This window comes from Pelobates fuscus, chromosome 3, assembly GCF_036172605.1.
Source record: "Pelobates fuscus isolate aPelFus1 chromosome 3, aPelFus1.pri, whole genome shotgun sequence".
In the NCBI taxonomy this organism is placed as follows: Eukaryota; Metazoa; Chordata; class Amphibia; order Anura; family Pelobatidae; genus Pelobates; species Pelobates fuscus.
In genome coordinates, this window is record NC_086319.1 from 375,422,864 (window position 1) to 375,448,314 (window position 25,451).

Consider the following 25,451-nt stretch of genomic DNA (forward strand, 5'->3'; position numbering starts at 1 on the left):
GTGCAAAGACACCTCGAGTGCCGTGCATGGCACTAGTGCCGTAGGTTGCCTACCCCTGGTATAGATTATGCTTCTGAAGTTTCATTGCTCAGTTCACTGACATTTAGGAGTTCACTTTTGTTTCTGTTTATGCAGTCCTAGCCACGCCTCCACTGGCTGTGACCAACACAGCTTTCATGGAAAGAAATGGTTTTACCTTCAACCAGATGTAACTTAGTTTAAAATGTTTTCATCTCCTGCTCTGTAAATTGAACTTTAATTACATACAGGAGGGTCATAAAGGTTCTAGCAAGCTATTATCAGTGCAGGAGATAAGGAATTCTTAATTAAACAGAATTTGCAGTAAAGCAAGTGTAAACATTAGAGGACTCTTTACAGGAAGTGTTTAGTAAGGTTGCGTAAATCACATGCAGGGAGGTGTGACTAGAGCTGCATAAACAAAGTGATTTAACTCCACAATGGCAGAATGAGAATCGAGCAGTGACACTGCAGGGGCATAACCTATACACCAAAACTGCTTTATTAAGCTAAAGTTGCTTTGGTGACTATAGTGTCCCTTTAATGCTCTTCTAAAATGGCATTGTTATACCATACGATTTAATGCATATTTCCTCCTATTTTGAAATAGATGAAGTAAGTTTGTTATGCTTAGCTTAGGAAGGAAATGTGTTCAGCTCCACCCAATCCTTGTACGAGAAATGACATTGCATGATTTTTGTACATTGTCAGAAAAGCCTTGAGAATGGAACCATCTATAACATTATTCATTACTCTGACAGTCCTGGCTCTCTTTTGGGGTAAGTTCTGTTTTATTTATCACTAAGAATTATAATGTATAATGTAATTAATATGAAATCCACACTAATCTATACTGCTGCACACAACATATACTGCTGCACACAATTCTATATTTGATAGTGATAGAGGCAGCAGCATGCTATAAATTATATTAACTGCTATATTTGTAAAATTTAAAAAAATAGCTAATTTTGGATATTTTGGCTTCAAATGTGAAATGAGTGCATATTCACTATGAATTTCCAGTAATCCACACTTTCGACAAACCCTGTTGGATTTATAGGGGAAAAACATGCAAAAAGTATTTTTGTAATAAGTGTATGTTTTCTAGTGTTTCCAGAGTCAACAACCTTAAATATAAACCCAACAAACCATAGGACAGTAAAGTCTGCACTACATGTTCAATAAAAACCAATATCAATACCTCCCAACTGCCCCTACTTAAGTCTCTATTTTAGGGTCTCTGTCCCTCTTTTCTAGGAGCTCCATATTGTCGGTGTGTCTGAGTGTATAACAACACTAATAATACTCAAATTAATGTGTCTTTAAACTACAATAAATGTGTTTAGAAATCTGTCTGTATTCTAAATGACAAATTGTTACAAGTAAGTCACCAATAAATTCTCAGAACCGCCCTGCCACTGGCCACCCATCAACTCAAAACTCGAAAGCGAGTGTCCCTCTTTATTTGTTTGAATTGTTGGGAGGGATGCAAATATCAAAACACACTTTTAGACTCCTCAAAACCTGGATACAAAAAATACAAATGTATTTGGTGAATTCTTACTATAGTGAGAATTTAAAGTGAATTTCAAATTTAAGTTCAAAATTGCCGAACTGAATAAAAAGTCAGCTATGGTTTGTGTTCAGCGACTCTGACCTCTGGAATCTGAAATTCACTTTAACCCCTTAACCCCTTCAGGACCGCTGACGGTTCAGGACCGTCAGCGGTAAAACGTGCGTTTGGACCGCTGACGGTCCTGAACCGTCATAACGGTCTGGGGCTACTTACCTGATCGCCGTCGGTCCCACGGCGGCGATCAGTGCTCCTCCCGGTCCAGGGGGACTGCCTGTCTGCCCGGGCAGTTCCCCCTCGGCAGATCAGGACCCCACGGCCATGTGATCACTCGATCACATGACCGCAATAGGGGTCCATGTGTCTGCCTGCAGGGGGACTGTCTGTGCTGACAGGCAGTCTCCCTGCAAGTGTAAAATCATAAAATAAAGTTAAAAAAATAGCAATCAGTGTAAAAAAAATAATAATATGTATATATATATATATATATATGATACATATACATGTATTATATCTATATATAATATATGTATATGTATCATATATATATAATGTCATACTAAGTGTATTTTTATATTTATATATACGTATATTAATATAAAAATACACTTATATTTAAATTACACACAAATATATACAATATATATAATTACTATATATATGGTATATATATTATTATAAAATACAAATAATATGTTAATAAAAATAAATAACAAAAAATAAAAATAATTTTTAATAATTAAAAAAAAATTATATATATATATGCAATTTTATTCTAACAGCATTTTGATATTGATATATATATATATATTTATATCAAAATACACTTAGAATGTAATGATATATATATATATATATGTATAAATAAATAAATAAAAATAATACGAAATATACATATGTCCATATACATAATTACATAAATAATTTCATAAATATACACGTAGACGTCAAATATATAAATATGTATATATATTAAAATTCTACGTGCGTATTTATGTAATATTTTTACCTAATTAAGTAATTTTAATGATTGCAATTTGAGGGGCCTGCCTGCCAACCCAGGCCGAAAGTCCAGATAATTGAATTTGCTAGCACTGTGTTTAACCCTGTAACTTTCTATGACACCCTAAAACCTGTACATGGGGGTACTGTTTTACTCGGGAGACTTCGCTGAACACAAATATTAGTGTTTCAAAACAGTAAAACATATCACAGCGATGATATTGTCAGTGAAAGTGAAGTTTTTTGCATTTTTCACACACAAACAGCACTTTCACTGAGGATATTATTGCTGTGATACATTTTACTGTTCTGATACACTAATATTTGTGTCCAGTGAAGTCTCCTGAGTATAACAGTACCCCACATGTAGAGGTTTTATAGTGTTTGTGAAAGTTACAGGGTCAAATATAAGGCTTAATTTTACTTTTTTTTTTTTATTGAAATTTGTCAGATTGGTTAGGTTGCCTTTGAGAGCGTATGGTAGCCAAGGAATGAGAATTAGCCCCATGATGGCATACCATTTGCAAAAGAAGACAACCCAAGGTATTGCAAATGGGGTATGTTCAGCCTTTTTTAGTAGCCACTTAGTCACAAACACCGGCCAAAGTTAGCGGTTTTTGCGTTTGTAACACACAAACAAATATAAATGCTAACTTTGGCCAGTGTTTGTGACTAGGTGGCTACTAAAAAAGACTGGACATACCCCATTTTGAATACCCTGGGTTGTCTACTTTAAAAAAATATGTACATGTTAGGTGTGTTTCAGGATTTATGACAGATAACGGTGTTACAATGTCACTATTGATACATTTAAAATATATATATATTGAAACAGCAATTTCCTACTTGTATTTATAGGCCTATAACTTGCAAAAATTTTGAATCTATTTAGCAGTTTTTTTTATTAGCTTTTGTAGATAAGTAAAAGATTTTTCAAGTAAAAGTCCAAAAACATGTTTTTTTTTTAATTTTTCACCATATTTTATTATTTTTTTTAAATACAATATATGACATAATACAAATAATGGTATGTAAAGAAAGCCCTTCTTGTCTTGAAAAAAACAATATATAACTTGTATGGGAACCGTAAATGAGAGAGCGGAAAATTACAGCTAAACACAAACACCACAAAAGTGTTAAAACTGCTCTGGTCCTTAACGTACAAACATCGCAAAAACAGGCCGGTCCTTAACCCCTTCAGGACCGAGGACGGTTCAGGACCGTCATCGGCATTTTTGCATTGCCGACCGGTGACGGTCCTGAACCGTCCTAACAGTCTTAGTTACTTACCCGATCGCCGTCGTTCCCCCGGCGGCGATCGGCGGTGCTCCCGGTGTGGGGAGACTGTCTGCAGCCCAGACAGTCTCCCCATGGCGGATTAGGACCCCTGGGGCCATGTGATCGCTCAACAGAGCGACCACATGGTCACAATAGGTGTCCATGTGTCTGCCTGCAGGGGGACTGTCTGTGCTGACAGGCAGTCTCCCTGCTTGTGTAAAATCATAAAAAAAAAAAAAGTTAATGTTAATAAAAAATAATAATAATTATATATGTGTGTATATATATATATGATATATAGCCATATATTATACCTATATAATATATGTCTATATATCATATATATATAATGTCATGCTAAGTGTATTTTTATATTAATATGTACATATATGAATATAAAAATACACTTATAATTAAATTACACACGTATATATATATCATATATATAATAACTATATATATATATATTATTATAAAATACAAATAATAAGTAATTTAAATTAAATTAGAAAATATACAAATAATAATAAAAATTTAAAAAAAATTATATATATATACGAAATTTTATTCTAACTGTATTTTGATATTAATATATATATATATATATATATATATATATATATATATATTTATTTATATCAAAATACACTTAGAATGAAATTGTATATATATCTATGTATATATAAATAAATAAAAATAATACACAATATATATATGTCCATATACAAAATTACATAAATAATTATATAAATATACATGTAGACTTCAAATATATAAATATGCATATATATTTAAATTCTACGTGTGTATTTATGTAAAATTTTTACATAATTAAGTAATTTTATTGATTGCAATTTGAGGGACCTGCCTGCAAACCCAGGTCGAAAGTCCAGAGAATTGAATTTGCTAGCACTGTGTTTAACCCTGTAACGTTCTACGACACCCTAAAACCTGTTCATGGGGGGTACTGTTTTACTCGGGAGACTTTGCTGAATACAAATATTAGTGATTCAAAACAGTAAAACATTTCACAGTGATGATATTGTCAGTGAAAGTGACTCTTTTTTGCATTTTTCACATTCAAACCGCCCTTTTACTGATGATATAATTGTTGTGATACATTTTCCAGTTTTGAAACACTAATATTTGTGTTCAGCAAAGTCTCCTGAGTATAACAGTACCCCCCATGTACAGGTTTTATAGCGTTTTTGAAAGTTACAGGGTCAAATATATGGGTCAAATATTTTTACATTGAAAATGGCCAGGTTGGTTACGTTGCCTTTGAGAGCATATGGTAGCCCAGGAATGAGAATTACCCCCATGATGGCATACCATTTGCAAAAGAAGACAACCCAAGGTATTGCAAATGGGGTATTTCCAGTCTTTTTTAGTAACCACTTAGTCACAAACACTGGCCAAAATTAGCGTTCAATTTATTTTTTTACTTTTTTCACACACAAACAAATATGAACGCTAACTTTGGCCAGTGTTTGCGACTAAGTGGCTACTAAAAAAGTCTGGACATACCCCATATTGAATACCCTGGGTTGTCTACTTTAAAAAAAATATGTACATGTGGGGTGTTATTCAGAGATTTATGACAGATAATAATGTTACAATGTCACTGTTGATACATTTTAAAAATGTATGTTTTGAAACCGCAATATCCTACTTGTACTTATAGCCCTATAACATGCAAGAAAATAGCAAAAAGCATGTAAACACTGGGTATTTTTAAACTCAGGACAACATTTTGAATCTATTTAGCAGTTTTTTTTTATTCGCTTTTGTACATGAGTAAAAGATTTTTCACATAAAAGTCAAAAAACATGTATTTCTTTCAATTTTTCATCATATTTTTTCATTTTTTTTAAATTAAATTACATGAGATTATATAAATAATGGTATGTAAAGAAAGCCCCTTTTGTCCTGAAAAAAACAATATATAACTTGTATGGGAACCGTAAATGAGAGAGCGGAAAATTACAGCTAAACACAAACACCACAAAAGTGTAAAAAGATGCCTGGTCGCAAATGTACAACATCGCAAAAACAGTCCCGTCCTTAAGGGGTTAAGGGGTTAAGGACACAGTTTCAGAAGCTGGACATACCCTTAAGGACACAATCAATTTCTTTACTGTTTGTGTTCAACTGCAGTTTGCTTCTTTCTCATTTATTGTATCAACACATATTATATACAGTTTTTTAGACAACAAAAGGGGCTTTCATTTAATGTGACATATACATATGTAAATTCTAATTTATTAAAAACAAAATGCAAAAAAATGGGTAAGTTTTGGCAATAATAAAATGTGCATAATATGTCCAGCTTAGGAAAAGTAATTCAAAATCAATTCATTTATGTGTCTTGATTTACAAAATGCATGATATGTGTAGGATTTCAGTTTATTTTGAAAGTTACAGGTCACAAACTACAAGGTCTAAAATAAAATTTCAATGTGAAACAATTTTGGAAGTTGGTATGTTTGTCTTGGAAGTTTAATACCCATTGCAGGAAACAAAATTATATATTTAAATAAAGTAGACATCACAGGCTGTTTACCTAAGGTTATTTTGACACTTTTTACGTAGCAATTTCACTGCCAATCTCTGCTAAATATTGAAGTAAAATTGTGGTTTTTCTTTATTTTGGCATGTACATATATAACAAGGTTTTTGTAATGTGTATTTTGTAAAGCCGATGTGTGCTATTCCTGCACAGAACCCCATATTGTGTTCAGCTACATCTGCTGAGTACAACGATTGCCCCATTTTATACCTTTGCCCTATTCTTTGCCCAATGTATGACCTAGACCAGGGGTAGGCAACCTACGGCACTAGTGCCATGCATGGCACTCGAGGTGTCTTTGCACGGCACTCAAGGATGCTAGAGCCAAACAGGCTCTTTCCTATCAGGAGTCCCAGTAAAACTTCAGATATCTGCTAATACGAAGAGGTGGTGAAGGACAATCCTCAATTTATGCATTGCAGCACGTAGAGGAAGTAATCTCAGATCACTTCCTCCCAGCACTTGTGAATGGGAATCCACACTGTAGCAGAGCAGCCTGCAGCTGCTGTTGCAGCTCCTATACTTGAGCTATACCTGGTCGGCCCGGTCCCCACTGGAACCTAGGGAAGCTACCCACACTGCTAGATATACACAGAAATGCAGAATAACCCTCCACTCATACAAATAATACGAACAGCCCCCACACAAACATACACACAATCCCCACAAACGCAACACCACTAACAATCCACATACATGCACACAACTCCACATGCAGCCTCTCACATGCAATACCCCAAATAGCCCCCACACACTACCAAACACACAATGTTACATATCCATCCACACACAATTCCAAAAGCAGCCCTCATACACAGCCCACATTCATATGTACATGATACCAGAAACTACTCCTGAACATATACAATATAATAGCTCATATACGCACAAATACAACGATACAAAGCAATTACAGTAAAAATAACACAAGCAGAATACGGCAGCATACACACCTCAATTTAAAAAAATAGGATCGGCACGCTACGGGACATCACAATCTTATATCGGCACAGTGCTGCTAAAAGGTTGCCTACTCCTGACCTAGACACTAATTTGTGAAGTTACAGTGCTGTAAAAGAGACGGTTTTTAAGTGTCAATTTACATGGAGGGTTTTAATGTGTCCGGATTCTATTTTGAAATATGTTAGCAGGCTGCTTTTTCCAACTACACCAAAAAGGCATACTATTTCTTAAGGAAGACACCCGAGGGTATTTCAAAAGGCAAATTTTGAACCTTAGCGTGGGATCATTTTTCCGCTAGCTTGTATCAAGTGTAGTGGTAATAAGCATTTTTTCTGCCTTTTTGACACACACAGTGAGTTTGTACTGTATATTTTGCAAACCAAATGTGTGCTACGGGTCTATAATACTTCATATGTTGCTCAACTATGTAGTCTGAGCACAGCAATACCCCCATACGTAGCTTTGCCAGTTATATGTGGACGTTGAAGGGGCACATTTGAGACACAGCCATTTAAGATTTTTTCAAACTTAGAATTTTTACGCTGGGTCTATACCCCACTTTGGAGTTTTTTTTGTTGGTTAATTATTCCAGCTTCCCCATAAAGACATACCATTTCTTAAAGAAGACCCCCTAGGGTATTTCAAAAGACATATTTTGAACCTTAGCGTGAAATAATTTTTCCGCTAGCTTATACCAAGTGTAGTGGTAAAAAGCATTTTTTATGCCTTTTTGACATACACGAGTTTGTAATATATATTTTGCAAACCTTGTGTGCTACAGCAGTTATCTGTCCACTCCCAGTATTTGTTTTAAAGTTCCCTACATGATTCTTATGGGTGGGGTGGTAAACCACTTCCTCTTTAATTCAACGCCTGTCCAGTTGCTTAAATAGTAGACATACCCTCACCTGCTTTATAACCGCTGGAGGAGCAGGGAGGTAAAAGGCCTCCCTTATATGGGGTCTTATTGTTCCCACATGCTTTCTATTAATGATTTTTTTTTTTAACTATCTAATGTGGTGGCTGGCTACAAGTGATGACCAGCCACCATATACTTAACCCTGGCTGGGGATTTATTGACTATTTGCCCATTGGCTGACAGTGGACAAATAGTTCAGATTTGTATTCAATTCAAGGACAACTTTATTTAAAAAAAAGTGTTTTACAATTTACATTTCCTATTATTATTTTAAATACATCTAACAATAACACTGACTGTCTCTCGCAACTTTTTTTTGGTTTTGTTTTCTCTAGAGTTTGCAAACTCGTGCTCGATCTCTGTTTCACCTCAAAATGTGGCAGCTCGTTATGGAGATACAGTGATCTTAAACTGTACGTCAGACTGTAGCAATCTGCGTTGGAAAACTCCAGCGATTCAGAATTTTAAAAGAGGCCCTGACTGGTTGGTACTGAATATTAGCAACTACGACGGATGGGAAGCAAATTCAATCTGCTTTGTAGATGAAAATTTTCTAGCAGAAGTGAAAGTTTTGTTTTACAGTAAGTATCCATCTATTTAAATGCAGCCTATCTCAGTTAAACGGTGGGTCATATGGTCATGCTCCCTAGCATAGAATTGGGAGGTAACAAAAGTAATTAGAATGGAATTAGGGGGTCACACAGGTAATCAATATATAACTGAGAGGTTATATAGGTCATTGGTATGAAATTGGGAGGCCACACACACATAATTAGAATGGAGTTAGGGGGTCGCACAGATAATTAGAGTGGAGTCGGGGGGTTGAACAGGTAATTAGAGTGGAGTCGGGGGGTTGAACAGGTAATTAGAGTGGAGTCGGGGGGGGGGTCGAACAGTTAATTAGAGTGGAGTCGGGGGGGGTCGAACAGTTAATTAGAGTGGAATTGATGGGGGGACGGTCACAAAAGCAGTTTGTATGGAATTGGGGAGTTTGCTAACTAATATATCTGTGTTCACACAGATAATTTGTGTAGAATTAGGGGATAGCAGACTCCGGCTATGTGACTAGAGTCATCTTATAATGAGTTACATTTCATTATTAGGTCAAAGTTATTATTATTTACACTTCTTTTTCAGGTAAAAATTATAAAGTTTTTTTTTTTAAGATTAAAAATAGCACTATATTCATACCAGGAAAAAAATGCAGAAAAAGTTCGTAATTACTACATAAACTATATATATATGTGTATTTAAATAATCATATTATTTCTTTCTATCATTGCACATAGCACCAAAGTAGAAAGTCTTACAAAAGTATACTCACTCTCAGGACTCTCTATTCTATCCTATCCACATGGCTTGCTATAATTAAAAATGTAGCATGGCTTGCCTCACCAAACCTATTAGGAATGCTAAGAGGAAGATGGTATTTATTATTTATTATTGCCATTTATATAGCGCCAACAGATTCCCTAGCGCTTGTATAAGGCACTTGTCCCACGGCAGCATATCACCCCCCTCTAGGTGCCATCTGGACCCATTATTGGCTGGCCCATGTAAGTAGTATTGAATCAGGGTGTCACACAAGTGAGACATTTAGAATTGAGGAGTTAGTCACTTGAAGTGAATCAATTCGGAAGAACCAAAAGTATTTCCAATGCACAAGTCTAGTAATGAGGATGGAATTTGAGAGTAACACTGACAATTAATAATAGATTAATGGGGTCACATTGGTCATTAATGGAATAGGTATTCACACAGTATACTCAATATACAGTTAGTATGGTATTGGGGTGCGTGATAATATTGGTAATTAGTATGAAATTGGAGCCATACAAGTAATTATTGTGGATTTTTGTCATATTTCCACTACTAATTTTCACAAATGTCTGTGCATTCTAACCTACATTTGCATTATTAATATTTGCAATCCTGTGCAACTCTTGTTTTGCAACGCCCAGATTACTGTTCATTGGCATTGCCTCATTTACTTAAGGGTCTGCATATATTAGGTTTATTTTTAGATTGTGCACTCAATGCACTCATGTTATGATCTTGTGAAAGAGAGTGATAGAATGTGTGGCTTACAAACTTCTCAAACGTTTTTAATGTTTGTCATATGATCAGTTTTAACCACGTGGTAAGATTATTTAATCTTTGTTTTTTAATTCATACTTATCATCTCCCTAATTTGCCACGTGCCCCCTTTATTGGCTTGAGGGAGCTTTATGTTCGGTACCTCTATTGGTTGCAGATCACTGTATTTGTTGCCTTGTGGTACTCCAGCACTTCCCAGTGACTCAGAGCACTACAGCCAGTGCTCCGAGTCACTGTCTGAGTGTCAGTGAGGGACACTGTGAGGGAGCCTTTAGATTGACCTGTTATTGGCAGGGATGCCATCAGAAATTTTGGGGCCCCTGACAAAGCACAAGGTCTGGGCCCCCCCCCCCTACCCCTCCCTCCCGGGCCCGCCCACGCCCTACCTAGTCCGCTGACAATGATGCGGGACTGAATGTGGTGTGTATAGTGGAAGTGAATTAGAATGTGTGTAATGGATGTAGTGTTTGTGTGTATTAGATACTATTTGTGCAGTGAATGCAGAGTGTGTTAGTGTAGCGGATGCAGTGTGTATAGTGAACGCAGAGTGTGTTTGAGTAGTGGATGTAGTGTGTGTACAGTGATGTAGTGTGTGTTTGTGTAGTGGATGTAGTGTTTGTATGTACTAGATGAAATGTGTTTAGTGGATGCAGTGTCTTTAGTGGATGTAGTGTGTGTATTAGACGCAGTGTCTGTGTATAGTGAATGCAGAGTGTTTAAATTTGTGGTGGATGTAGTGTGTGTACTGTGAATACAGGATGTTTGTGTAGTGGATGCTGTGTGTGCAGTTAATGCAGAGTGTGTGTCAGTATAGTGAATCCAGAGTGTGTGCATAGTTTAGTGAATGCAGAGTGTGTGTTAGTGTGTAGTGAATGCAGAGTGTGTCAGTGTAATGAATGTAGTGTGTGTGTTAGTGCAGTGAATGCAGAGTGTGTGTTAATGTGTAGTGAATGCAGAGGGTGTGTTAGTGTGTAGCGGATGCAGTGTGTGTTAGTGTAGTGAATGCAGAGTGTTAATGTGTAGTGAATGCAGAGAGTGAGTAGTGGATGTAGTGTGTGTACAGTGATGTAGTGTGTGTTTGTGTAGTGGATGCAGTGTTTGTATGTACTAGATGAAATGTGTTTAGTGGATGCAGTGTCTGTAGTGGATGTAGTGTGTGTATTAGACACAGCGTCTGTGTATAGTGAATGCAGAATGTTTAAATTTGTGGTTGATGTAGTGTGTGTACTGTGAATACAGGATGTTTGTGTAGTGGATGCTGTGTGTACAGTTGATGCAGAGTGTATGTTAGTGTAGTGAATGCAGTGTGTGTGTCAGTATAGTGAATCCAGAGTGTGTGCATAGTTTAGTGAATGCAGAGTGTGTGTTAGTGTGTAATAAATGTAGAGTGTGTGTTAGGGTGTAATAAATGTAGAGTGTGTGTTAGGGTGTAGTGAATGCAGAGTGTGTCAGTGTAATGAATGTAGTGTGTGTGTAAATTTGTAGTAAATGCATAGAGTGTGTTAATGTGTAGTGAATGCAGAGAGTGTGTTAATGTGTAGTGAATGCAGAGAGTGTGTTAATGTGTAGTGAATGCAGAGAGTGTGTTAGTGTAGTGAACGCAGAGAGTGTGTTAGTGTAGTGAACGCAGAGAGTGTGTTAGTGTAGTGAACGCAGAGAGTGTGTTAGTGTAGTGAATGCAGAGAGTGTGTCAGTATAGTGAATCCAGAGTGTGTGCTAGTGTGTAATAAATGTAGAGTGTGTGTTAGGGTGTAGTGAATGCAGAGTGTGTCAGTGTAATGAATGTAGTGTGTGTGTAAATTTGTAGTGAATGCATAGAGTGTGTTAGTGTAGTGAATGCAGAGAGTGTGTTAATGTGTAGTGAATGCAGAGAGTGTCTTAGTGTAGTGAACGCAGAGAGTGTGTTAGTGTAATGAATGCAGAGAGTGTGTTAGTGTAGTGAATGCAGAGTGTGTGTCAGTATAGTGAATCCAGAGTGTGTGCATAGTTTAGTGAATGCAGAGTGTGTGTTAGTGTGTAATAAATGTAGAGTGTGTGTTAGGGTGTAGTGAATGCAGAGTGTGTCAGTGTAATGAATGTAGTGTGTGTGTAAATTTGTAGTGAATGCAGAGAGTGTGTTAATGTGTAGTGAATGCAGAGAGTGTGTTAATGTGTAGTGAATGCAGAGAGTGTGTTAATGTGTAGTGAACGCAGAGAGTGTGTTAGTGTAGTGCAGTGTGTGTTGTGTCAGTGTATGCAGAGTGTGTGTTGTGTCAGTGTATGCAGTGTGTGTTGTGTCAGTGTATGCAGTGTGTTGTGTCAGTGTATGCAGAGTGTGTTGTGTCAGTGTATGCAGAGTGTGTGTTGTGTTAGTGTATGCAGAGTGTGTGTTGTGTTAGTGTATGCAGTGTTGGTATATGCAGTGTGTGTGTAAATGTGCAATGAGGAGGGGGAGGGGGGCATTTTAACATTATTTTTAAAAAAAATGTAATTTAATTAATTAAATTGTTTCTCCCCCCTCCCTGCTTACCTGTGTCTAGGGAGGGGGGAGATTCCATCCCCGGTGGTCCGGTGGCATGGTGGGGCCCCCCGGCTTCCTGTTACCGCAGAGGGGGCCCAGGCAGCACACAGCTTCTCCTCTTCTCTCCTCCAATAACTCTCGTGAGACCCGCGGAGCGTTGCCATGGCAACCGGGTCTCGCGAGAGTTATTAGCATGGAGGAGAAGAGAAGAGGCTGTGTGCTGCCTGGGCCCCCTCTGCGGTAACAGGAAGCTGGGGGGCCCGCGGCTGCACACATAGATAGCGATATTCGCTATCTATGTGTGCTGGGAGGGAAAGTGGGGCCCGGGACTGCCAGAGCAGTCCGGGCCCCCCAGGGCCGCCGGGCCCGTGACAACTGTCACGGTTGTCACCCCCTGATGGCGGCCCTGGTTATTGGTGAAGACCACAATGTTCCACCACTGGAGCACTTATACAGAAAGGGGGACATTGTGGTGGAAAGAATACATGGCAACTTGCCCCCCTCACATCCCCCCCCCCCCAAAAAAAAAGTCCTTAGTCACAATGCATTGCATCTCAGAAAAACCTTGGTCATTAAAGGGTTAATCTTACTTTAGTAAATATGAAAATTGCCATTGTGGTCGGAATTATGTCAAAATCCAGTTTTTAGTGAATAACCATTTAGTGATTCTGACAGATTAAAGGGACACTATAGTCACCGGAACAACTGAAGCTTAATGTAATTGTTCTGGCCCCTGCAGGCTTTTTGCAGTAAACACTGTTTTTATTTTCCTATGTTAAAGCATTGTGATTGGCTCAGATCATCACTTTTGATGATGTCAGCCAATGAGGCAGATCAGGGTCAGACCCAGCACCAGTAGACTGGTTCGGATAAGATTTTACTATATTTAGGGGAGTAAAGAGGTCTAGGGGGGCTAGATTGTGTTTATAATACCATTACAGTCAAGAATACATGTTTGTGTTTCTGACCCTTTAGTGTTCCTATTATCAAAGATACCCTTGAGCTTTTATGACCATTAAGCAGATCCCAAAAAAACGTGTTCTGTCTGTGTTTGTTTGCTCTGTTTAAATGGAGATAGAGTCAGACAAACAATTTGACATTTCCATTTTTTTATGTTTTTTTTTTTTTTTTTTAATGGCAGATGTATCCACATCGATGCATTTCCCGAAGATGGTTTCGGACAAAGATTATGTTTTGATTCTCTGTAATGTGTCTAGCCGTGTTGGCAGTATGCCAGCATTAAACTTAAATTTGACACTGAGTATTGAAGGCAAAATCCTAAACTATACTAAAGAAGACACTATATTATACAAGCTGAGAGCTGCCCCACAGCATCATATGAAGGAAATCTTGTGTAAAGCTGAGATCGAAGTCTTCGAACAGAAATTCTCAGAAGGGACCAAAGATCGGCTGCATGTCCTGTGTGAGTATTCATTATTTATTATTGTATTGCACAGCCTTGTTACAGTGCAGCTATCTCATCATATTGTTTTCAATATTAAAAGTTAATTGATTTGTAAGGTTTATAATAAAACCCTCTTCTGTCTTGTTACATAGGCTAAAAAGAGACACGTGTCCATCACGTTCAGCCTTCCTCATATCTGTTTTTTGCTGTTGATCCAAAATATTCAAAAGAGGGATGATTTTTTTTTAAACTTTCTCTAATGATTACATTTTGCCCAATTAATGTCCAAGGCTTGAACACTATATATATATATATATATATATATATATATATATATATATATATATATATATATATATATATATATATATATATATATATATATATATATATATATATAAATAAAAGGTAAAAAATATTAACCACATTAAAACAAGAAAACATAGATATAGCACTGGTTCACAAAACCCAGTGGGCAATTTCACAGAAAAATAATAAAGTAGATAAAAACTATCCTCATCAATGTATGTCACAATGAAAGTAGAGGAACTTTAATTTTAATAAAAGATATAGCTACACTTAAGATTTTGCACAAAAAAATAAATAAAGAATGAAGATTTATTATAATTGTTTGTAAGATTAATTTTTAAAAAAATCACAATTGTTAATATTTATGCACCTAATGAAAATGCACTCACATTTTTTGAATTGCTTATGACTCAAATTTATAGAATTGTACAGGGATATCTCATTTAAGGAGAAGATCTTAGTACTATTAGTGATGTTAATTTAGACAAAAAAAACTACACCAAGGCAAAACACTTAACAAGAAACAGAGAATTGGAGCAAATATTTTTATAATTTCCAAGAGACATGGTCTTTACGATATCTGGAGGACTCTAAACCCTTCTTCTTGTACTGATTATACTTTCTACTTAGTTCCTTATTGCTCCTATTCTCGAATAAACGTATTTCTTACTGAAAGCTATTTATTTATTGAAAAGCTAGACTGTAAAATATAGAATACAATGTGGGCAGAACATGCCCCTATTTTTCTAACTATAAAAATATTAGTAAATTGTACTTAAAGAGAATGGAGAATGAACAAGCTATTAATAAAACAAAACCACATTAAAAATCTAATTACAAGAGAGATAAAAATTACTACATTGAAAATGATGACAACTATAAAACCAAACAAACAATATGGTTAAAGGCAGTTATAAAAGGTCACGTGACAAAAAAAATTAGCTCATGCAAAAGAAAAAAAGTGGATTAACATGTCAACAATTATACATGAAACTAGCCCAATTAGAAAATGAAATCATTGCGGGTCGCCGCCGCCTTGTAATAAAAATACAAGGTATTTGCCAGGACACTTGGGGGGCAGCGTTTTTTTGCCGATCCTTGGAAAGTGCCGCCCAAGGCAAATGACTTGTTAGCCTTGCAATAAATACAGCACTGCATATAATCAAGGAAGTACAATAGTTTGAACACAGGAAACCTCTTATATTCGCTGTTTAAGTTACCGCTGTTTCACTTAACTGAACTTGACAATAGTCATTCAATTAAATTGCGTGCCGTTCTGAGTAACGTTGTGAACCGTGTGGTCCCGATAAGTACATTATTTATCTATTTTGCCCAGCCTATCCATGCTGTATATGTTTAAGTATTTTGTTTGATGAATACAATAGCCATTGCTGCCACCCAGGAGTAGTTTGAGATTGAGCCCAATACTTAATTCTGTGTGCTGTATGTACTACTCAACCATTAGTCAATAAGTAGCCATCTTGGTTATCAGATCAACTCTTACGGCATCACCGTGCATGTGTTCAAGTAACCCCTAATTTGCCTTTTAATGGCCCCAAAGTGTGAGAGTAGTGTACCAACACTATATCACGCTTGGAGAGAGTAGTGGCCCAACACTATATCACGCTTTGAGAGAGTAGTGGCCCAACACTATATCACGCTTTGAGAGAGTAGTGGCCCAACACTATATCACGCTTTGAGAGAGTAGTGGGCCAACACTATATCACGCTTGGAGAGAGTAGTGGCCCAACACTATATCACGCTTTGAGAAAGTAGTGGCCCAACACTATATCACGCTTTAAGAGAGTAGTGCCCCAACACTATATCACGCTTTAAGAGAGTAGTGCCCCAACACTATATCACGCTTTGAGAAAGCAGTGGCCCAACACTATATCACGCTTTGAGAGAGTAGTGGCCCAACACTATATCACGCTTGGAGAGAGTAGTGGCCCAACACTATATCACGCTTTGAGAGAGTAGTGGCCCAACACTATATCACGCTTTGAGAGAGTAGTGGCCCAACACTATATCACGCTTTGAGAGAGTAGTGGCCCAACACTATATCACGCTTGGAGAGAGTAGTGGCCCAACACTATATCACACTTTGAGAAAGTAGTGGCCCAACACTATATCACGCTTTAAGAGAGTAGTGCCCCAACACTATATTACGCTTTAAGAGAGTAGTGCCCCAACACTATATCACGCTTTGAGAAAGCAGTGGCCCAACACTATATCACGCTTTGAGAGAGTAGTGGCCCAACTCTATATCACAACATCTATTGGCATTCACCTCACTTCATCTCATAAATAAGGCATTGCATAGTATAATAAATATTTTTTAGAGATCACATAATAGATATGTTTCAGTGCTTATAGTGTCCCTTTAATACCACAAACAGCGCTCTTAATAATATCATTTTGTTTTTAGATGGGCCAACTCAGGTCAATGTCACGTCTGATCGGACAACATTTGTGGCAGGGGAAAATTTTACATTGAGATGTTCAGGTGACGGCAATCCCCCCGGAGAGTATTTTTGGAACATTCCGAATAACAGAAGTACTACATTTACCGACGATAAACGTTCCCTTGTTGTTTATTTAGCATCAGAAATGGACAGCGGGAAATATGAATGCACTGTGGAAAACAACTTGGGAAGAAGTCAGTCTCACATTGAAATCTCAGTCACAAAAGGTAAGTGACCAACTATTTATATATATATATATTAATATTATTAATTCGTTTTTCTATATACACTAACCCTTTCGACCACTCTGTTCTAATCTGCAGAGTTTCCCTGTAGAATACTCCTGTATATGAAGTCATAACACCCATGTCACACTGTCTATACCCTTCTTTTCCAATACATATCCTCTTCTCTCTAAATCCATGCCCCCTTTCTGTCATATTCTCTCCGCATGCCAGTTTCCTTTCCAACTGTTATATATTTTTTTTCCAAGGTTTGATAGTAGTTAGCAAATATGTTAACTTTGGACTTTTCTTTAAACTGTAAGGGTTATTCACTAACTCTGTGCGAGCTATCAGGCATTAAAGGAACATCTAGACATGCCATTCCTTCAATTTATAAATGAGCCAATTTCAAAAGAAATCAGCATTTTTTAATAAATTTTTTTTTTTTTTTTTTTATAAATTACTGCTGTAATGCCTCCCTGGCTGTCAATCACCATATCCCTATCTTCGCATTCTCCACACAGGGGCGCCAATGCTCACCCTGCTAATACTTCTAAATGAGCTGTGCTACAGCCTGTTGAGAAGTGTGTCAATGAAAATCTGTGTGCTTGTCCCAGCGGCTCAACCAATAGAAAGCCTTTGATTGGTCGATCCTTTCAGTTTTCTGCCTGAATCTCGGGTAAAAAAAGAAGACTTGCAGTAGTTACAGAAACTAGCGCTGCAGCTATTACAAATGAATTTTATTACATGACAGGAGGCTTCGTATTTTGCATATCTCTCTTTACTAAAACTCCATAGCAGTAAAGAAAGTGATAACAAGAACCAATCAAAAAACAGTAGGAGGTATAGTATTCCCAGTGAACAGGCTCCTCCCCCTCTTTCTTTACTGCTCCATCAGCAGACAGGTCAGAATATTGAGCTCCTCATATTTATTCATTATTGATTTTATTTGACTTTGTTAACCTTGTTATTTTCTGTTTTCACTCTTATTTCTTATTGCCTCACTTTGCTTATATCTTATTGCCTCTTTTTCTAATTTTTCCAAATTTGCTTGGGGCTCCTTTATTTACCTTTGCCCTTCTTACTCTGGGCTCCCTGATATCCCTCCCGGTTTTCCGTTTTATTCCGGACATTTTTGCCGTTTTTTCAGTCCCCTTTCACTAGAAACCTTGGCTACACAGCCCTCGCCACTCCCGGCCGCCTAACCGCGCGTTTTAACGCTCCGGCCGGCGGCCGGATCTACTTTCCCACACTTTCAGTGTGACGGCGGCCATCTTGGATCTCGCGAATCGCGAGACCCGCGGCCGCCATTTTGGAGCCTCACACACACTCGGTTGCTGAGATCTGCATCTACTCGGATCCTCCAAGGTAAGCATATATATTTATATCCTTTTCTGCTCAGGTTTATGTTAATCCGCCTGTTGTCACATCCAGTTGCTCATACATATCCCATTACTATTTCAGATTGCTATCAACTCACATTGCTCTCATCCAGGCAGGGGTCCCCACAGACAGTCTCTGTTACTCCTGTGGTATATGTGCACTATAGGGCTCAATACCCTGTGCTCCTTGGGGTGAAACCCCATAAAGGTGAATGCCTATCAGAGCTCTACTGTTGTAACCTCTGTATACTGGGTGCTGCCCAGGCTGCCTATCAGAGCTCTACTGTTGTAATCTCTGTATACTGGGTGCTGCCCAGACTGCCTATCAGAGCTCTGCTCTTGCAACCTCTGTATACTGGGTGCTGCCCAGACTAAAAACCCAATACTACCCTGCTGGGGTTATATCTGGTACTGCTGGTACCATAACTACCGTAGGATACTCTCCTAACGTTGACCCCTGCCTTACTGCCCTCTTAACAGTGCCAAGTCCTTTCCTAACATTATGGAAGACTCACAAACTACCCCAGTGGATTTTCAATCCATGGTTAATGCAGCAGTGGCCGCGTCTATGGAAAAGGCCCTATCACACGTGATGGCCGCTCAATCAGAACGCTCCAAACCACGCCACACACGCCAAGACACTGAGTCTGAAGACTCTGAAACCCAGTCTAAAGACGACACCCGGGGTAGTAAACGCCATTGGAAAGGGGAAAAAGACCCCAAATTGAACAAAGGCAAAAGACCAACCAAGCGGAGCAAAACGACAACATCTGTCGCCCCTGCTCCTACCCAAGTTCTATCCTCAGAGGAGGAAGAAGATATCGATGGCACTATGGCCATCTTGGATGAATGGCAGGCTAACGCGTCCCATTCTGACGACGACGCCTGGGACTCAAGATCTAAACCCTTTCATGCAGGGGATTCAGACTCTCTCGCTGCAGAATGGCAATGGACAGGGGACAACACCCTGCCTCAGGATGAAGCTATCCTGGACCCCATGGGCCAGACACTCTTCGATCCACGTAACATCAGACACCCCCGCTCGACAGACTGGACACCACCAGAACACCTGGCTAAGTTTATGCACTTATGGATGCGTAAACCCATGGACAAGGTAGTTCGTAACCGACTGAGATCGGAATGCCCCCGCCCTTCCCTACCAGATCAAGTAGCCATGACACCTGAATTTGACCAAGTAATCACTACTTTCATGAGTAGAGGCGGTCACAACCCCCGCCGCGGGGTGGAGAGGGGATTCAAAGGAGTCCAAGACAAACTCTTAGATACCTCCGGACCCCTATCACGCATCATGTACCTAGCAGACGATGCTTTCCAACGGGCAGACCAATTCGATGCCGACATGGTCAGGGAATGGGCTCATGATATCCGCGAATGGGCTCAACGCGGTTTTTGTTTCCTCGGAAACGCAAATGTGGCCCTCTCATCTGAGAGGCGTAAGGCAGCACTTCTCCGAATAGACGGGAAGTTGGTGGATTTGGGCACCAAGGAACTCGGACCTCTGGCACAGGGCAAGTTATTTGGAGACCCTTTCCTAAAGGAATTGAATCGCCACGTCAACGTCTTCACCTCGTTGAGTAAAGCCCAGACCTCAATGAGGAGGGTTTTCAGACAATACCCCACTAGGGGTGTTTTTGGACGGGCTGGCCGCCACAGGGGCCGTGCTGCCAGCCGTTTCTGGCCATCAGGCCCCCGATCCTCAAGACCGCAACCCTTCTACCCAGAAACGGGATACCGCCAGCCTTTCACCTTCTCAAGAGGCTCAGACAGAGGACGCAGTACCCGAGGACGTGGCAGATCCCGATTCACTCCAGGTAAGCTATCATCTACCTATGACCACTTTGCATGCAGGTCGTCTCTCTCTTTTCTTTCAGAACTGGACGACCATTTCGTCAGACGCTTGGATACTCCAGACGGTACAGGGATACATCATAGATTTCGTCAGTACACCTTACCAAGAGTCCCCACCACGACCGATCAACTGTTCGACAGAGGACTCAAAGCTCATCCAAGCCGAACTTCAGGAACTCTACAACAAAGGGGCGATAGAACCCGCCACAGACACCGGAGGATTCTTCAGCAACATTTTCTTAGTGAAAAAGAAGACAGGAGACCTCAGACCGGTCATAAACCTACGTACACTCAACGCTCATGTGGTCTACCGCCACTTCAAAATGGAGGGAATCCACCTTTTACGGGACCTCCTACAAGACGGCGACTGGTTCACAAGATTGGACCTCAAGGATGCCTACCTGTCAGTACCGGTACATATCGACAGCAGATACTTCCTCCGCTTCCTGTGGAACGACCAACCATGGCAATTCACTTGCCTCCCTTTCGGCCTCAGTTCGGCCCCATGGTGTTTCACCAAACTGTTGAAGCCGGTAGTTACTCATCTGCGCGCAAGAGGAATTCGCTGCATTATATACCTGGACGACCTCCTAATCTTCTGCTCCGTCAAGTCAAGACTCAGACTACACACACGTTTTGCCATGGAACTCCTAGAATCCCTAGGGTTTACGATAAACCATCAGAAATCCGCTACAACTCCGTCCCAAACCATACAGTTCCTGGGTTTCGAAATCGACTCGGTCTCCAGCACGCTCCGACTACCGACAACCAAGATCGCAGCGATTCGGAAGGAAATCCGCAAGACGATCCGATGCCAATCAGTTCCCCTACGCAACCTAGCTCGAATCGTAGGCCTTCTCTCGGCATCCATCCAGGCCATCTTCCCGGGCCCGCTCCACTACAGGGCGATGCAACGCCTCAAAGCATCCTTCCTCCGCCGGAACCCCACTTACGATCAACCCGTACCAGTGACGGCAGAAGTCCGGGAGGAACTTCAATGGTGGCTGGACAGCATGCAGGCCTGGAACGGCCGAGCTATCTTCGGCGAAACCCCAGATTTCGTACTGGAGTCGGACGCCAGCCTTTGGGGTTGGGGCGCCACGAGCGAGGATGTATCGACAGGGGGAACCTGGACTCCACAGGAACTCAACCTACACATCAACTGCCTCGAACTACTGGCAGGCTCCTTCGCCATACGCAGTCTGGCAAAGGACAAATCGAATTGTTGCATTCTCCTCAGGATGGACAACATCTCAGCCGTCCGCTACATCAACCGCTTAGGCGGAGCCCGCTCACGACTCCTATCCGAACTCACGAAAGAGGTGTTCGACTTCTGTCTCCCACGCAACATTTCCCTCAAGGCGGAATACCTCCCAGGGGAGACAAATTTAACAGCCGACTGGTTCTCTCGACATTGGAGAGACGGCAGCGATTGGATGCTGGATCCAGAGATATTCAATGCCCTCTCGAGAAGGAGAGGACCCTTCCATCTAGACCTCTTTGCATCCCGCAACAACAGACAAACGCCAGACTTCTTCAGCTGGCTCCCGGACCCAGAATGCAGAGCAGTGGACGCTTTCCTCCAGACCTGGCCCCCCTTCGGCGCCTACGCATTTCCCCCATTCGCCATGATAGCGAGGACTCTCCACTATCTGAAGACACACCAGATCTCTCTGCTCCTGATTACCCCCCTATGGCAGAGTCAACCGTGGTTCCCGGACCTGCTAGCGCTATCCTACGCAGATCCGCTCTTACTACCATCCCATCCGACTCTCCTCAGGGATCCGAAGGGGAACCCCCACCCGCTGATAATGGAAGAGAGACTCTCCCTGGTGGCTTGGACTCTTTCCGGGGCACCTGGCGAGTCAGCGAACTATCGCAGACTGCTAGGGACCTCTTATGGGAGTCGTGGGCACCGGGGACGAGACTATGCTACATCTCTGCTTGGACCTCCTGGTCCTCTTGGTGCTTGGAGCGGGATCTCAATCCACTTACGGCACCTATTCCCACCGTCCTGAACTTCCTGACGTCACTTTTTACAACAGGAAAATCTTATAGGACCATTAACGTAGTCCGATCAGCGATCTCAGCGGCCCATATCCCCATCCAAGGAATTCCAGTGGGCAAGGATCCTATGGTATGTAGACTACTGAGGGCCATGCGACTCAAACGCCCTCCGGCCCCCAAATACAATCAACTATGGGATGTGGACCTCGTCCTCAACTTCTTAAGAGAATGGCCGCCTAACGACAGACTCTCACTCCGCCAACTTTCAGCCAAAATGACGGTGTTGCTCTGCCTAGTTTCCTTTCGTCGGGTATCCGACGTTAGAGCCTTCGAAGCCAATGCCTTCTCAATGGATCCTGAAGGGGTGACATTCCATGTCTCCCGACGCACCAAATCTAACTCTACCACTATTTTTTACCCCTTTTTCCTCACGGAACCCCAATTGTGCGTGGTCGCAACCTTACGCAGCTACATGACGGCTACCGCCTCTCTCCGCCCGACTCCCTCCGGTCAACTTCTGATCTCCTATGTCAAACCTCACAATCCAGTTTCCTCTACCACTCTCGCTAGATGGGTACGCTGGATCTTGTCACTAGCAGGCGTAGACGCCTCTTTCGGGGCACACTCGGTGAGAGGCGCGGCTGCCTCTTCGGCCTTTTCAGCCGGAGCTTCACTATCAGATGTCCTACGCTCAGCTGACTGGTCCCGCGAATCCACTTTCCGGACCTTCTACTTTAGACCGAACTCCTGCGCGGCTTTTTCCTTATTACATCAGCGTTAAAAATGCAAAATACGAAGCCTCCTGTCATGTAATAAAATTGAAGATTATGCTAGCTTTAGTGTACTAATAATCTTAATTTTAATAAAGACAGGAGGCGAGTATTTTCCCACCCATACCCACCCTTTCGGTCTTCAAAAATTTCCTATACTGTCCTTCTCCTATTCTCCTATCTTCTACTAGGATCTAGTCTCTGCTCTCCCTGCATATTCGACTGTTCTACGCATTCTGTAAATATCTTAAGTCATGATTGTTTTGCCCTATGTTTCTTTAGAAGGAAATGTATGTATTACCGATATATTACTATTTAATTATATAATCTTACATAAAAATACTGTACGAAAGTCTCCCATGCTTTCAAAGTCTCTCGACTAGTACCTAACCTATTCCACACTCTCGTTTCAGCGTAACTCAACGTGGACCTCCAACTATCGCTACGTGGATTATCCCAAGTTTATCCTAACTGGTTTGGATTGATTCCCCAAGTTTCCCTTACACTCCACATGGATGGTCCTAAGACTCTCGGATTTATTCTTCTGTTACAGACCCAAGACTGGCTTTCGAATCAACATTATTTGAACTTTGCCGTCTGCGATGTCGCTAGTTGAAAGAGGGGGAGGAGCCTGTTCACTGGGAATACTATACCTCCTACTGTTTTTTGATTGGTTCTTGTTATCACTTTCTTTACTGCTATGGAGTTTTAGTAAAGAGAGATATGCAAAATACTCGCCTCCTGTCTTTATTAAAATTAAGATTATTAGTACACTAAAGCTAGCATAATCTTCAATTTTTTTTTAGCCTTCCAAAGAAGAAGTAGCCAAAGAAAACACATGCATGTTTTCTTTGCTGGTATATCTACTAAATTGCTAATATATATTGTTTACAATGGAATGTACTATTAAGGTAAAAATGTTACGTCAAATTAGTCTTAAAATTATGTTTTTAGTTACAATTACCTTACATGAATCTAGGTCTATTTCAAACTGTTTATTGTGATTGACGAGTAAATGTTGTGTTAATGTGTTCTTAATCTTAATCTCTGTTTTGCAGAACACGCAATGAATGGTTTGTGGGCTATTATTGTCTTTCCGGTCCTTGCACTTATTGGTCTTGCTTCATTTCTCATCTGGTGGGTAAAAAGGAGAAAGGGTGCGGAAACCTTAACAAATGAATAAAAAATATCTGGCGAATACAATCTGATTGTGCCAATTTAAGAACGTCCGAGGGCACATTTCTGAGGAAGAAGTGAATCCATGATCTCTGGTTGCATTTTTTTTTTAACACAGAGACATTGCTTTTCATGATCTTTTTTATATAATGGAAAACCAACTGTTGGCAGCAGGGAATACAGAAGATAAATGAAATAATGTCAGTGCAGATGATTAAGATGGCTATTCCCTAAAGTATTAATTGTTGGGCATTCAATGTGAATTTAAAATTGTTGGGGAATTAATGTGAATTTAACATTTCGTGCCATAAACATAGCCAGCTTAGAGAATGTTGGCCTAAAATAAAAATAAAAATGTGCGTATTAGAGTTACAAAAAAATATTAAGGGAACTATAAGATCTTAGTTAAAGTTGTTCATTAATGGCTAGAAAAGTGACAATCCTGTTCTTTATTAGAAATGTATAAAAGAAGTCACACAATACGACTTGAAGAACAGAGATTTTCCCTACAGCAAAGGGACCATAAGAAAAATAAAGATGGGACATTCTCTGTCTAGAGAGGTTGTTTTTAGAGTTTCAGTAGATATCAATAGAAAAAATATCCTGGGTTATAATCCATAACATACAAAGGCAGGGAAGGGATGCAACTTATCCTACGCGGACTAGATACCCTAGATTTGCCTCTGGTAATAATTAAGAGTATTGCCAGCTTATTAATCCAAGAAGAAATAAAACTGCCCATGTGGAGTCAAGGAGGAATGTTTTATTGTTTTTGGTGTAATTGGAAACGGTTTCAAATTGTGTTGTAAAAAATAAATCAATAAATATGGTGGATGTGAGTCTTTTTTTCAAACGATATATGGTTATGTTTTGCAAATTTGGTTTTCAATTTAAAAACGATTGATCATTGCACTCAATATGA

General features: G+C 39.9%; 1 protein-coding gene across 1 annotated transcript; it reads left to right on the top strand.

Annotated features, from left to right (window-relative positions):
• The first annotated feature begins 690 nt into the window (after positions 1-690).
• Positions 691-24,701, top strand: LOC134601442 (cell adhesion molecule 3-like). Its single transcript, XM_063445928.1, has 5 exons — positions 691-797; positions 8,661-8,906; positions 14,064-14,345; positions 17,065-17,328; positions 24,412-24,701. The coding sequence occupies exons 1-5, from the start codon at positions 743-745 to the stop codon at positions 24,534-24,536; spliced, it is 972 nt and encodes a 323-aa protein (XP_063301998.1). The 5' UTR covers positions 691-742; the 3' UTR covers positions 24,537-24,701.
• Positions 24,702-25,451: the final 750 nt, after the last annotated feature.

Coding starts and splice junctions, on each gene's coding strand:
- LOC134601442 (XM_063445928.1), top strand. CDS start 743: ATGGAACCATCTATAACATTATTCATTACTCTGACAGTCCTGGCTCTC. Junction 798..8,660: donor AGTCCTGGCTCTCTTTTGGG/GTAAGTTCTGTT, acceptor TGTTTTCTCTAG/AGTTTGCAAACTCGTGCTCG. Junction 17,329..24,411: donor TGAAATCTCAGTCACAAAAG/GTAAGTGACCAA, acceptor TCTGTTTTGCAG/AACACGCAATGAATGGTTTG.